Source organism: Periophthalmus magnuspinnatus, chromosome 14 (genome assembly GCF_009829125.3).
Source record: "Periophthalmus magnuspinnatus isolate fPerMag1 chromosome 14, fPerMag1.2.pri, whole genome shotgun sequence".
Classification (NCBI taxonomy): domain Eukaryota; kingdom Metazoa; phylum Chordata; class Actinopteri; order Gobiiformes; family Gobiidae; genus Periophthalmus; species Periophthalmus magnuspinnatus.
Window position 1 is genome coordinate 27,528,400 of NC_047139.1, and position 15,162 is coordinate 27,543,561.

At 38.4% G+C, this 15,162-nt stretch overlaps 3 protein-coding genes and 1 long non-coding RNA gene across 7 annotated transcripts in view; 3 read left to right on the plus strand and 1 right to left on the minus strand.

The window, feature by feature from the left end:
• Window positions 1–733: 733 nt before the first annotated feature.
• rnf121 (ring finger protein 121) lies at window positions 734–4,177 on the plus strand. The gene is made up of 9 exons (XM_033978788.2): window positions 734–893; window positions 1,642–1,679; window positions 1,783–1,924; window positions 2,013–2,167; window positions 2,251–2,358; window positions 2,566–2,686; window positions 2,773–2,906; window positions 3,001–3,102; window positions 3,212–4,177. Exons 1-9 carry the CDS (start codon window positions 816–818, stop codon window positions 3,330–3,332), a joined length of 999 nt encoding a protein of 332 aa, XP_033834679.1. The 5' UTR covers window positions 734–815; the 3' UTR covers window positions 3,333–4,177.
• A 267-nt stretch (window positions 4,178–4,444) lies between these two features.
• LOC117381135 (uncharacterized) lies at window positions 4,445–4,682 on the plus strand. Its single transcript, XR_004542217.2, has 3 exons — window positions 4,445–4,469; window positions 4,543–4,584; window positions 4,650–4,682. It is a non-coding gene; the product is annotated as an uncharacterized LOC117381135 (long non-coding RNA).
• Window positions 4,683–5,405: 723 nt separating this feature from the next.
• On the minus strand, window positions 5,406–8,978 carry nlrc3l1 (NLR family, CARD domain containing 3-like 1). Its single transcript, XM_033978892.2, has 7 exons — window positions 8,816–8,978; window positions 8,205–8,462; window positions 7,905–8,012; window positions 7,723–7,800; window positions 7,534–7,639; window positions 7,211–7,451; window positions 5,406–6,970 (listed from the first exon to the last, which is right to left on the minus strand). The coding sequence occupies exons 2-7, from the start codon at window positions 8,396–8,398 to the stop codon at window positions 5,421–5,423; spliced, it is 2,277 nt and encodes a 758-aa protein (XP_033834783.1). The 5' UTR covers window positions 8,399–8,462; window positions 8,816–8,978; the 3' UTR covers window positions 5,406–5,420.
• A 1,675-nt stretch (window positions 8,979–10,653) lies between these two features.
• LOC117381904 (connector enhancer of kinase suppressor of ras 2-like) overlaps window positions 10,654–15,162 on the plus strand; it is a 28,785-nt gene continuing 24,276 nt past the window's right edge. For 2 of the 4 annotated variants that reach the window (XM_055226332.1, XM_055226333.1), the window contains exon 1: window positions 10,815–11,089. In XM_055226332.1, the coding sequence (XP_055082307.1) occupies window positions 11,026–11,089 (64 nt within the window). In that variant the 5' untranslated portion in view covers window positions 10,815–11,025. Of the gene's footprint in view, window positions 11,090–15,162 lie in introns of all 4 variants that reach the window. The other 2 variants (XM_033978955.2, XM_033978954.2) reach the window with 2 other exon arrangements.

Here is a 15,162-nt window from a genome sequence, read left to right on the forward strand (position 1 = left end):
TAAACTACTTACAGTTTAGCAAAATAGATCTCCTTGATGATTTTTTTCTTATAGGTCTGTGCATGTCTGACCTTAATCCATATCAACTAAAATGAATACAACACCGTTAAATCAGTCTATTCCAGTCTATTCCCTGTCACCAACACCAGGCTATCTATTAAGTGCTAAGAAGAAGCAACAATGAAACATCCAGAGAAGGTCTACATCTGCAAAAAACAAAAAAAAAACCTATTATCCATCTAGTTATTGTCCAAAGTGCCCATTTGGAAAACAAAACAAAAACTGAATTAAACTGAATTCTCTAAAACTGCGCCCTGATGGCAGACCTTGAGCACTTGTGTTCTCTCAGTTATTCAAATCCCTTCCTCACAAATCCTGCTGCGTGTCTGTCAAGCTCTAATCTGATGGATTGCACCAAGCGATCGTAGTGCCCTTTCCTGATCTTCTTAATATCCATCTGAAATGAGAAATTATGTCAACTCTTGGCCATTGCCAAACAGGACAATTATCAATGTAACCATTTGTAGCCATTTAAGTTTATTTTAAGCATTGGAATTTACAGACCCATTAAAGTATCAACTTTTATGGGTCTACATTTGTAACAGTAGCGTATGTGCAATATTCAATAGGAAAATGTTTACATCGTGTTGAGAGCATAGACAGTACATATGCGTTGGTAATGGGTTTATATAAAATTACACATAAATGTACGTTTATTTTGAAACCTTGTGCATGACGAGCCGGAAGTCCCTGTGTTAAAGATTGTGGCTAATGCTAATGCTAATGGCCCCGGAAAGGTAAACCGTATTCTGAAGATGGCCGGGGTGTTTGAGGTGGAGGTTGATGGTGTAGAACATGATCATGGACTGGAACATCGCGACGAAGCGCATGAGGTAATTTTCAGTGCCCCAATAAAAGCACTTAAATCTGACACTTTTCTGACTGAGGGCTAGCCTAGCTCTCTGGTAGCCATGGAGCTATGCTGGCAACCCGTTGTAGCTCGTATGTAGCTTAGTAGCCAGTAGTATGCAGGAGCCACAATACAACAGTTTTGGTTGGGCTTTACATTTCGGCTGACCTGCCTGTACTATCTAATACAGTTAGAGCATTAAATGTGAGGGATACACACCAACCAATTTAGTTACTTAGGTTGTCTCAGTTGATCTGTGAAATAAAGTTAAATTTGCCCAATCCCGTTCCTAGTGGGGGTCGTTTGACCCCATAAATGCACATGTTTGACGATGTCAATTACGTCAAATGGGCCTTTTTTTATATGAAACGCCAACACGGCGTATGCTGCTGATCAGGTCAAAGAGCAGTCACCGGAGACAAAGATGACAGGCCTAATTGGTAATACTTCCTGTACTATTATTTCCTACTCCTATAGTTGAGCAAATATGTTTGTTCAGGTTGTCCTTTAGGGTTTAATATTAATGTTAGCTAAATGTTTTTCTAGGGTTAACTTTACCTCTCGATTTATTGCATGAATGCAACTGTGCATACTTTTTATGCCCAATGCCATGTTATGTCATTATAATTAAAGGAGAAAAATGTGCAGCTTAGAGTAGAGACATCATGAATTAAGATTACATCCTGCAATGCAGCATTCTCTAATTCTTATGTTCTTTAATTGTTTTCTAGATTGATTTGTCTAAGCTTTCACCAGAGGAGAAATGGAGGTTGGTTTCTGAATGTGCTGCATGCGTGTATTACATGTACTTTTATTGAGCCTAATACCCTATTGTAGAAAATCTTTGTCTGACCATTTTATTTTCTCTACAGGGTGCAACATGCACAAATGCATGCCAAACACAGAGGCCATGAGGCTATGCACGCAGAGATGGTGCTGATCCTTATAGTCACTTTAGTTATTGCTCAACTAGTTCTTGTCCAATGGAAGCAGAGGCATCCTAAGTCATACAACGTAAGGCAACAAATAGATATAATTCTTGATGTTTCATGTTCTGCATTCAGTGTCTGTCTTCTAAACTTACTCTTTCTGCTTTTTGTAGTTGGTCACCCTGTTTCAAATGTGGGTAGTACCACTCTACTTTACAACCAAGCTGCATTGGTGGAGGTTCTTGACCACCTGGTTTATCTTCTCTGCCATCACGGCATACGTCTCTTTTCGTGCTACTCGCAAGCCACTTGCCTGCACCACACCAAGGTACAAACCAGAGTCTATTTTAATTATGACTGGGCTCAGAACAAATACAATCAACTAATTTAATTCTCATTCTCTAACCTTAGGCTGGTGTACAAGTGGTTCCTCCTCCTCTACAAGATCAGCTATTCTACTGGAATAGCTGGATACAGCGTTGTCATGTTTACACTTTTTGGTATAAATCTTATATTCAGGTATGTGCCTGTATTTTGTAGAAGAAATTAAACTCAGACTGTCAGTCTGTATCTCAGTGCTTTTAAGTGAGCTCTTCAATTTATTGAATGATCATAAAATGGTCTGATTAAAGGGCAGAATATTAAAACATACAAAGTATATGTATGGCATAAAAATATTCACTTAATATTTTTTATAAAACTACATTGTATGTCTATCTTGTCCAGGATAAAACCAGAAGATGCAATGGATTTTGGAGTTTCCCTCCTTTTCTATGGTCTCTACTACGGAGTCCTTGGAAGAGACTTTGCTGAAATGTGCGCAGATTTCATGGCATCCACAATAGGTGTAAGTTTGTGACTTGCAGATATTTCTCATGAAAACACTGCCTACATTAGATGCATAATAATTATTTCATCTCACTTTGTTTTCAGTATTACAGTGCCTCTGGAATGCCAACCAAGCACCTCTCTGATAATATCTGTGCTGTGTGTGGTCAGCCCATCCTTGTGGATGTGAATGAGGAGGGCATCATTGAGAACACTTACAGGCTGACCTGCAATCATGTGTATCCTTTACTATAATTGAGTGGATTGATGAATTACTTGTGAGCTATCATGTCTGTCAGTGGAATGTCCATATTTCCTTAATTCTAAATTCAGATTCCATGAATTCTGCATAAGGGGATGGTGCATTGTGGGTAAGAAGCAGATGTGCCCGTACTGCAAAGAGAAGGTTGACCTGAAGAGGATGTTTAGTAATCCGTATCCTTTTTGAAACATTTGACAGTTTTATGTCAGTGTTATTTGATTATCTGCAGTATAAAATGTAGTTATTCTTTACAGTATTTTTATTTCTTAACCCATATTTTAGTTGGGAGAGGCCACATGTCATGTATGGGCAGCTTTTGGACTGGCTTCGGTACCTTGTTGCCTGGCAACCTGTGATCATTGGAGTTGTTCAAGGCATCAACTACATCCTGGGTCTGGAGTAAACCTCTAGATGTCAGAAATGGACTTCGAGATTATCAAAGGACATTGCACTGGCTGTTGGCCCCTAACATTGAACTATACATCTCTAAAAGTGTCTATCCCTTTTGTACATATTTGTAGGCTCAATGTAACTGCATTTATGGTTTATTTTATTGATTACCAAAATTTTGAAGACACAATTTTATTTTTTTTTCCATGTCACTGAAACGATAAGAATTAATGTGTTTTATGGCCTACGGAGCAGCTCTAAAATTATTATAGAGATGCTTTTAGTAATTTATCAAATGTCTTAAGTGTATAATATTAAAATACGATCAGTTGAAGGGTTATTCTGGGAGAGAATGTAGACAACTAGAGAAAAGGTCATAAGGCCAATACTTCCCCTGAGTAATAATTCCATGACTACTTTTAGTGTTGACTAATGAGAAGTTGATCTAGTGGCTCAGTATCTATAGAGCTTGTGAAATCATTGTGTAGCGTCAGACGAAAATGTCACGTTCCATCATCTTTTGATTTTTGTTTTATGCAAGTCATATTTCCAAACTCAAACTGTTTAATATAGCACCTAAATGAATGACAATTATTACAGGGTTGAGATGACTCGTCATCACTATTAGGCCAAATATTAAAAACTTAAAGGATTGAACTGCTTTGTGATGGTTTTGAAAACCTTTATTCTGGAATAACCCTTTAACTTTAACACTGCAAATGGTCACGGCACAGTTTTATCTAGATGTGGGAAAGTAACAGGTACTGCACACAGTATATGCCTACTACAGTTTACCTTAATGGATCTTACTGCGTGGAACAGGGCAGAACTGAAAATTTCTGTCAGTATTTCATTAAACATTTGAATACGGTTTAACATCTTTGTGCATTTTTTTATCGATGATTCCCAGCATGACAGATACCATCACAGTATACTACCAAGAATCAAGGATTAGTCAGCATCCATTTACTGTACGTGATGGAGCACGGCATATTACTTTTTTTTTTATATGTGATTGTTTCAAAGGAATTCCCCCACAGCATGACCTTTCGAGTGGGAGTAGGGAAGTCTGTATGTGTGTATATATAGTAAGTCTCATGGACTGACTAGATAACGCCTACAACAATGAAGCCATCTCTTATCTTCACAGGTAAATGTAGTTGGAGGTACATCAGCTAACAATATTGTCCATTATGCCACATCTAACTCATTCTGTGTTGTAGCTTTTTCTACTTACTGCTTCCTTGTGATAGATGGGTTTCCAGGTAAGTCTATTTTTTTAGTTTTGCAAGTGTATTTTGAAATATATTTTTATAACTTATTTTTGTAGGCATAGATTGCATTCCAAACATTATTGGATCTGATCGGATTCATGTATTTACGCATCCAGGTAACTTGTGAGAGTCAACCTTTCTTCCAATTTTGATGCTGTGTGTGTGTTGTCTAATTGCAACCTTGGTTTGATTTTTCATATGTCTAAATCTTGCTCAGGGAGCCTGCTGATGCTTCACTGTGAGGCATTTACCACTCATGATGATGTTACTCTTATCTACTGGCTTGTCAATGGCAAATTCCCTGAAGACACAAGAAGCAGTGAAAGAATTGTGGAGTTAGAAGAGTGAGTATAGAATAAACTTAGAGTGTAGCTGAATTTGCAGCTTTCAATCATATCGTTCTATGTTTTAGATCAACAGCACTACAGGGAGAAATCCTGAAAAGAGATCTGTTTTTGAAGAAAGTCACACAAGAGGATTTCAAGAGCAACTTTACTTGTGTAGTGAATAATGCCTTTGGTGAAGCTCACAAGTTTATCAAACTGACAATGAGTTCACGTTGCAAACAAAGGAATAAGCAATTTATAAGAAGTTCATGAACACGGTTAAGAGATATAAAACAGCACAGAAACTGAAACCTTCAACAGATTTTGTTTTTGCTAATGTTTCTAAGTGTAAAATCTGCTGTAAAATACAAATCTAATATGTTGTATCTGTCTGATATTTTTCTTCAAAGGTCAAAACACTAATTTGCTTGCTATTCTAACTAGTGCAAACATGTCAGCATTCAGCATTTTAAAGTAGGCTTGCACTGCCTTGGACTTGTTTTACATAAGCTCTACTAAACAGTTCTCCAAGTTTTTGACCCTTGCTAGATTCTGGGTTTCTGACATTTTCTTCTTAATAAGCGCCTCAGCCTCTTTTGCAACTGATTTCCATGTCACAGTGTGATTGAAAAATTGTTGGATGAGTTCTGTGTTTTTTGCATTGGACATACCAAATAAGAAACGCACAAAAATGTCCAGTTTACCATCTTCACAAGACAAGCTTCTCTCCAATGCATACTTGTACAAATCCAAACAGCCTTTCTTATTGCGCTTCCATGTCATTTTGCTTTTTGGTGGCTCAAAAATGTTCTTGTCCTCGTTCACAAATGTGAGAAATGCATAGAGGGCTGCAACATATTCCTGCATGGTGGGGTGGAGAAAGCTGAACAACCTCTCCTCTACATACAAAAGTGGTTTTGTGTAGAACAAAGTGCCCAGGCCACTGTAAGTCACTGCTTCAAAGTCATCCACTGGTTCCCCTTCATCTTTGTGGTAGTTTATGCTCAGAAAATGCTCTCCCTTTTCCAACATGGTGAAGGCACGTCTCCCAAGTGCCATAATGAATTTAAGCTTGTCAATGGTGACTTTTCGGTCCTTCCGATAGTCATGTATAAGTGCTAGAAACAGCCTTGTGTACATGCAAGTGATTCCTTTGGGTAGTTCTGCCTGTGGGTCCTGTTTGGTAAATACACTTTGGCACAAATCAGACAATAATGAGCAGAACAATGGCAGATAGCACATAATGTGGAGGGTTTTGGAGGACTTGATGTATGCAATGACATGACCAGCTTGACTCTGATCTCTAAACCTCTTCTTGAAGTACTCCTCTCTCTCTTCCATTTTAAAGCCAAGCACCTCATACACAAAGTGATGCGTGTCCCAGGGGATGCAGTAGTCCACCAGTGGCCGAGAAGCGAACAAACAGTAGCCAAATTTCAGTAATTGGCCTCTAAGGATGTTTGCAATCAGAACATTTAGTTTAGCAGGTTCTTGGATGTTGAAAACAAGCTGTGCATTTGAAAAGTTGATATCCTCGGCAATTTCTTCAAGACCGTCAAATATGTACATGATCTTGTAATCTTTGCTACTGTAGTCCTCAACTTTCAGTCTTTCGGTTTCAGGGTAAAATGAATGTAAAATGTCTAAAAATGAAAAGTCAGTATCTCTGACCTTTTGCTTTAGTTCCTTTAAAGGTAACGGAAGCATTAGTGTAATGTGGTCGTGAGTTTTCTGATTACTCCAATCATGAATTAATTTCCTGATGACCACTGACTTCCCAGATCCAGCATTTCCATATAATAAAATCAGCTGTTCATTGTGCTTCTCAATGAAGTCAGTGCTGAAGATGTCCTTAATACTTAGATCTTTGCCTTCCATAGTTTCTGGTTTTTGTATCGACATCACTTCATGTTCAATGTTGGGACCATTGTCGCGCACTGATTTAATACTGACATCTGTGAGGACTTTGTCCAAAGGTTTATCTCCCCCTGAACATTCAATTACTCCATAAATCTTCTTGAATCTCTCACTTAATTCATAGCGCACTTCATCTACAAAAAAAAAGAAAAACATGTGACCTCTACTATACAATCAATGAATTATTCCAGTGAAAAAAAAAAAATGCAATGTATATTTACTAATAGAGCTATTCAGAAACTCATTACTACATATGCTACCAATTAATTGTGTTAAACACAAATGATGACATAAATAATAACAAAATGCATACAAACTAAATAAATCTTACTTTTCTTTTTTTTTTTTTTACAGTTTCTGAGTTAATAACTTACTTTGTATTTTTAAATTCTCAAGGAAATCAACCAGCCTCTTTAGTTCAAGTTCTTGCAGCAGGGTCTTGGTAATTTGCAAAGACACACGTAGGCTGTAGCACTCAAGCATCCGGTCCACTATGTCCACAATATCCAGGTTTTGTAGAGAGGTGCTGAAGGATTGTGGGTAACGCTGCCACAAAGACCTCCGAAAGGCGTCAAGACCCAATGGTTTCAGCTGCTTGAGGACTTCACAAATGGCCTGATTCAAAAGACATATTTATAAAAAAAAACAAATATAAATCTATAATAACCTAATCAAAAGAAAAAAAGACAAAACCCACCTTAAAAACAAATGGTATGGTCACAGAAGGATGAAGAACCTCAGTGAGATTTTCTTTTAACTCTGGTAAAGTATCATCATCGTCTGCACCATCCTGATTTTTACCCCTAGGTCAAATATAGAAACAAAGTAAATATTTCTAGATGCATAAAGATTAAATAAAATTTTGTCTGAGCTACTGTACACATACTTTAATATCCTTATTTCACAATCATCACTGTCCACAGAGTAACAGGTAGAAAAAGAGTCTGTTCTTTCTAGATGAATCCTATAACAAAGCAATTTTTTAATATATAAAAACAATTTTGAAATGTTTTTTTTAAATCTTGTTTAAGTGAAGTATAAGTATGTCTTTAAATATTGTGTTCTTACCTTGTAAGTGATCCAGTATCTTCAGACAAGTTAAGAGAACTACCAATGCCTTCACTTCTTATTGACATGTAACTTGCAGCTGGAGACTCTGGCCGCTCCACATAAAGCCTGAAAAAAAAAAACTGACTGGTTTCAAAGGAATTCCCCCACAATATGACCTTTCGAGTGGGAGTAGGGAAGTCCGTGTGTGTATATAGTATACATGAAGTAATTTAGGTGGGTTATTTTTTCAGTTTTACTAATACTGTGTGTGATCTATTCTTCAAAAGAGGTAGTATAATCAATAGAGAAGGCTATTACAGTGCGCCTGTTTCCATAGGACTTGGCCCGAGGTCCAGAGAGGGTCTTCTTTCCGGGATGTAGTACAGATCTTCATCCTCCTCTTCCTCCTCCAACTCTTCAATAGGTGGGCTTTCTATGCTGGCTGAAGCATCTTCTTCCAGAAAACTGCCTGGTGGTGAGGCTATTTCCATATCTAATTCAGGATCTTCCATTATTTTGTGCTGTACAGATCAGATGCCACCTTGGTGTCATAAACTAAAATGAACATATCTCCACCTGCAGGAGAAAGACAGGAATAACATTACAGCTCATTTATCACTCAAACTGGATCTACTGGTTTTCTTATAACATTTTCGTTATATACAAACACATTAAATTATATTGGTTCGTGGTGGAAGTAAAGTACCCTGAGCAGTGAATTCACAATTCTTACGTGCAGACAGGGTTATGTGAATGAAATTAGGGCAAGGTAACAGTTCAAGCTATGACGAAATGTTATCTTGTGAACAGAAAATTGGCAAATGCATTTTAGTGGGATTAGTACAAGTGCAAAAAGAGACTGTAAATGATAAACAAGAGGGCTAGAGACACCTGTGTTTTCTCGTTTGACTATAAAGCGATAACATTACCGTGACAAGGGTATCACTTTGTCCATTCTTGTTTATTAAGTTCTTCTTAAGTTTATCATTTCTTACCAACCCAAACCCGGAAGTAGCACAGTGACGCCTCGTGATTCTACTTCTAATGTAAAATACAGATATAAAACAAGCGACGCTGCCACCTAGAGGCAGCTACTAGAGCTGGCAGGCTAGTGTGTTTCAGCTTTTTTGACATAACCTTTATTTATAAATGATGGTGACTGAAGTGTAGGTCCAGACCTAATAGTAGGCCTATAGGGAGACTGTAGATCTGTAGTAGCCTAATCATATGCAATAGGCCCACTGCAACATAACATGAATCATGTTCACAATTCACTGAAATCACTTTACCTGCCATTTATTCTGTCCATATACCCCTTGTGAAAAATGAATTGCCCCTGTTGATTAACCACAGTTTTTGGACATTTTTGTGCAATTTCACTGACCACACCCAGGGAGCCAGATGGGTGATCCAAAAATAATGACAACAAATGAGAGGCCAGAAGTGTGCAGTGACTCAGGAGGTCACAAAAGAACCACTAAACATTAAAACACTGCACTTGATAAAAGGAACATCATGCTTACACTCACACCTAGTGGAAGCATTGTGATGGTTTGAGGCTGCTGCTGCCTCAGGACCCATGGGCCACTTGCTTTCATTCAGACTTTTGGGTTATGTAGAAGGATAAAAATGTGATATGGTTTGGTCTCCTCAAACCCTCAAGAGTTAAAACTATTTTGTCAAGAGTGGGCTAAAATGAATCCACTGATTTAAAATACATATCACCAATTATGGTCTCATTGCTGCCAAAGGTGGTTCCACCAGATATTAGTTTCATAGAGCATTTTCTTTCACACAGCATCAGATATGTTTGGATTTCTCCATTTAATAAATCAGTTAATTTAGTAAGTGCATTTCATCAATAACAACTTGTGATACATTGATTCATAAAGCACCTATGGAACCTTATGTAGCATTAGTCATGTATTCCTCAGGCACACTTGCTGCTGTGTCATGCTCACTCTGACATAACAGTAGCCGTAGGGCAGACTGACAAAGATGTGGCTGCCTCTAGGGGCCAACAACCTCTGTGACCACAAATCTTTGATGGTTTTATTGTGTAGTCTGCTGTCCCACATCTGGAGCAAACTGCAGCGCCCTTAGAGTCTACCATCATGTTGGCTGTGCAGGCTGAGCATGGACATAGGTCTACTCACTTTAGTGCCTCAAATGATCATTTTAATCTGTAGCATCCTTAACCACATAATAGAGACAGATGGTGCTTTTAATGTTTTTTAGTCTTTTCATTACAAAAACATGTTTATGGTGTCCCATAATATTTCTATTTTATTTTTCTTCTGATGTAAAGTGGATATCTTAGCTTTAAAAAAAAAAAAACAACAAAAAAAAAAAACCCACTAACAAAAGTGTTCCACCCATGTTCATTTATCACTGGAGAAATCACAGACTATGTGGGCCCTGGTGCCAGAGGCGGCGGTTCCTCTGTGCTGTGGTGAGCATGTGAGCAGCTGGAGAGCAGCGACAAAGGAGGAAATAACGTGCCCCTCCTGGTCAAGGGGCAGCAGATCCAAATCATTTACTTAAAATAGAAGTAAATAGTTTTATCCAAAACCGTGGACATGAACAAAGTAGATATTTCAAAATCAAATAGCGCAGACCTATAAATTCCACTGTGGTCATATCGAAACAAACGGATGGACAGATGCCCGTGCCTAGACCATTGGAGTAGACTGTTATACGTGAGCTCCTCCCTGTTTGGTTCCCGCCTCCTCGTGGCACTTGTCTCATCCGTGCGTCGGTCCAGTGCACAGAGAGGCTGAGGAGGATGCACGGAGCGAGCGCGTCCATCCAGAGGCTCAGTGCACTGAGTGTCCGCATCTATGGACACTCGGGATGTGTTCTACAGTGTTCTGGTCAGCTCTGATGCAGCAGCAGCACGGACACGGCGCCTCGGACCAGGAACAAGGGAAATAGCTTTGTGATACAATCGCCAGCGCAGGAATGTGTGTGTTCGGATTCACTTAAAAGATAATTTGAACCATCTCCAATGTTTTGTTTGAAAACACACAATCTGCGCAACACACCCTATTTTTTTCTTCAATTTTCAAGTGCATTTTTCTGAAGAGCTGGGGTGGACAACTCGGGCAGTGTTTATCTTTTGTCAAGACAAACTTCTGCCATGGCACTCGTGATGGAGCCAGTAAGCAAGTGGAGCTCATCTCAAGTAGTCGACTGGATGAAAGGTAAGCTCAGAAAAAACTCCACAGCTTTGGCCCTTCCTTTGTGGCACCATGAAAAGAAACGCTTTTGACTCATTCCCTATAAAAAAATAAAAAAATAAAAAAATAAAAACAACAACACCTGCTGATCCCAGATTTAGTCCGGGTATATCATCCGGGTATATAGTCCGGGTATATCATCTATATCATCATTTCCCCCACAACCTCTTTTTTATGTAGAAACTATTTGTATCGATAGCCTCAACAAATCCAAACAGTGGGCGTTTAGGAACGTCTATTGTGTCTTGCAGCGCTTAGTGTTAACGCGTGAGACTCCCTGGCAAACAGCACACATCCAGGTATAATTACATGAGTAATAATAACGCACCTTTCTTTGGATCTAAGAGACCTGGGCCCAATTGTTATTTAGTAAATGGGGATCTTGTATTTCTTTCATATATGTTAAATGCAAATTTGTCTATTTGCTACTTTTATCACTTTTAGGGCTCTTTCCAAAATATTATGCCTAAACAATGGTTTTGGAGAAATTAAGATCAAGATTAATTAAGATTTCTGACACTGCTATGGTCTTGTACAAGGCTGCATTTTCAGACTAGGATTAGATACACTTAATGTACACTTTATTGTCCCCATTGGGATATTTGTCCTCTGCACTTGACCCATCCCTCAATGCCACAGGAACATCCTGTTTCGTGCTGGAGTAGGTGTCTCACTCACTCCTTGATTGGTTTTAGCTGGTGGAAGTTGGTTTAGAACTTCACATTTGTAAATCCATTCATGAACAGCCAAATCAATATGATCAACATGATTTTTGCCAATTTGTTGCTGCCTAAATTGTTGTTTTATCATGTGAGCCTGTCTGCTCTGCATCAGTAAATTGTTTTAGATTATGTAATCTTGAAATAGTCCAGCATCTTTGTTTTGGGAGTTGTTTTGCTCACATCTCTCAGATGACATATCCACATTTAGTGCATACATCTTTCACTGGTCCACAGACACCTCCCAGGTCATAACTCAGAGGGTGCCTCCTCTCCTCCCTCGGATTTATGGTGATAGTGAAGATCAGACCTGATTAACTGTATTACACACTAGAGCAGCATTTTTATGAGACATAAAATGTGTCTGCACAGGACCTGTAATAGGGACAAGGCAGTAAAATGAACTGATAGAAATCCTAATTTCTCAGATCCTTCAGTAAATCGGAATAGTTAATATGCCAGAGCCAGAAGCAATGAAATTGGCAAGTTTTAGCCAAGGGCTAAAAGCTTGAGCAGAGCTTTTCTTAAAGTCATTCTCTTCTCCTGTGGGGTGTTTCAAAATGATCCAAGAAAGAAGTAATTGTGAAATTGGACGAGAAGCGGGGGTGATGATGGCCATGCTGAAAGTTGTTATATTTTAAGTACATTAATAGGTGTGTTGTGTACCATTAGATAAAAAAAAAAAAAAAATCTCCAGGGCCATATGAGATGGACCCCTGGATCCCAAGTTTACACAGGAGATATTACTATTTATTAAGAAACAAACCTAATTGTATGTTAAAAAGTTGTGTTAAGTCCTGTTTTGGTGACGAAAGTTCTTTGAAGTCTGAAAATGAATGTTTAAAAAGGCAATGAAGCAAAAAACAAAACAGACTGAATCTGACTCATATGATACAGCTCTTTGTGTCCCATATTTGACAATTGGAGCAGCGACCGTTTCAGTGCCCAGAGCTTGCTAATGCTAATTTAAAGTGCAGGGGAGGGGAACTGTTTATTCTTGTCTCCTCAGCTCTACAAAGACTGGCAGCGTTTTGTCGGCTATACCATTCACACGTCCCATTATAAGCACAGCACTCTGGGGTGACACTGGAGGCCAAACAGGGCCAAACTGTGACCTTCCCACAATCCCACGAGCTGCTCCCTCCCTCCATCTCTCTTTTTGTGTAAGAAGGGTGCCCCATTCCCAGCTGTGACAAAGGCCGTTTAAACAGAGAGTCTCATAAGTAAGCACAAAAGATTCTGACTTGAGTGACACTTTGTCCCAACCAGTGGATTGTACTTCAACTGTGTAAAGTGTAAACACAAATTCTACAAATACATTTTCATGGCATTTGGCTTTTATAGTATGCTCTGTAATGGCTGAGTTAAACTGGAGATGTAGGAAATTACTACAAAAGAGTTCTGCCAATTTGTTCAATGAAGATTTAGTTTAACATCTATATATACATAACATCTGCAATTGAACTCTATGAGAAACTTATAAAATCCTGTATATTTTGATGTTTATGGTTTTTGAAGTACTGACAATGCAGGTTAGTATAATCCCTTATGATCCAAATAATAACATTCATTTCTGTTTTGAGTTGTATCTTCAGGCTGTCCCCATTTCTCTTTCTGCTTTTCAGACACTGATCATGTCAAGAGCGACAAAAAAGTGCCATTATCACAGAACGAACAGCCTTGTCAATCTGCTTCAGTGCCATTAGTGGATTATGTCAAAGAGAGATTAGAATGTGTTGGTGCTGCGCTTTTAATTTCTCCTCTGCATGCTCGATAATCTGACCTATGGAGGGACTGGACAGGATCACTCATGTAGCACAGATTACACAGTGTCAGGGGATCTGCAGCAGCTCCCCTTTCATCATACCAGGGACAAGTCTGAAACAAAATATTACATTTCTCCAGTTGCATTAACTTTCTGGACATATTACAGTAATAGATCTGTTTTAGAGGAAAATGTAAAAGATGGTTACATATAGTTTTTCAATGAGATAGTCAAATCATCTATAGGATGTTGATGCTCTATAAATGTGTATGTAATATGTAATAGACTTCTTAATGAAGTTAAGTCAATTTGTCATAATCGTTAAGAGATGAATTATTAAAAAAAAGGCAGTTTTAGGACAGTTGGATTTAAACGAAAAATCTATTACATTTGTGGAAAAATTAGGTTTACGTCTTCTTTTGTCAGTCTATACTCTTATAATGTATTCTTTAACATTGTGATGTTATGAGGTTGTTCATTATTTGGCTGTAGTCCATTTAGGAACTTCTTGGTTAACTAAAGACATGCCCTATTCATCTATTAATTGACTAAAAGAGGGGGTGCAATGGCATTGGCGCAGGTAAAAGCCTGCAAAATCCTGGGGTCTCATGCAAAAATTGTACTTAAACTGCATCTATTATGTTTGAAAATAGCATTACTCACTCCATGCATTTTTTTCTCTCCCGGGGGTGCATCTGAATCTGTATAATCCAAGTAATATAATTAGTTGACTGATAAAAAAAAAAAAAAAAAAAAAAAAAAAAAGATTGACTAAGATTTTGTCGACCAGTTAATGAACTACAGCCCTACTTCAAGATCATTTACACCAGACCTATTAGAAATCTATATCAGTAACTTTATCAGCGTTTCGGACCTGTCTTCTGTCTGAGTAGGCTACTTCATTTGCGCTTGAGGTCAGAGAAACCCCAGCCAAAACGTCCTTACTCATCTCCATGGCAACTCGGGGAAATACTTCATTGACAAAATGAGACTCAATTAAGCTGGTAAACAGGCTGATTATTCAAGGTTTGACGGTTCTTGCAGTGGCATGAGACCCGTTAAGTTTCCAGTCTTTGGTTGAACTGCCAGTCGGACTCAACAGGAATACTAGATCAGGGCCTTGGGCTTCAGTGTCACGTGTTGGATGGTCTTTTCTGTGATGAGCTCAGGGCTGAGAGAAGAGAGAGGCTGAGGGTTTAGAAACACTAACAAAGGATACTCTCTGTCACCAGCAGGAGAAGGACCAGTGATTAACATGCAGGACACTGGCTGGTATTTGAGGGGATATGCACATTTCTAATACAAAGCTATTCAAAATTTAAGAACATGAATAACACAGATATACCTAGGTGTATGTGAGGTTTTGTTCACAGTTGTCAATGTAATGTTAAGTTAAGCTTAAGTACTAGTAATAATACAGTATTGTGGAGTTTTTTAACCATTTAATACAGTTCTGAAACTTTGTGAACTTCAGTGTAAACATGCTGCTTTAATAATCAATAATAAAAAATAACCATTTGATCCAAAGCACTAATAATTTCTTGTCACTATAG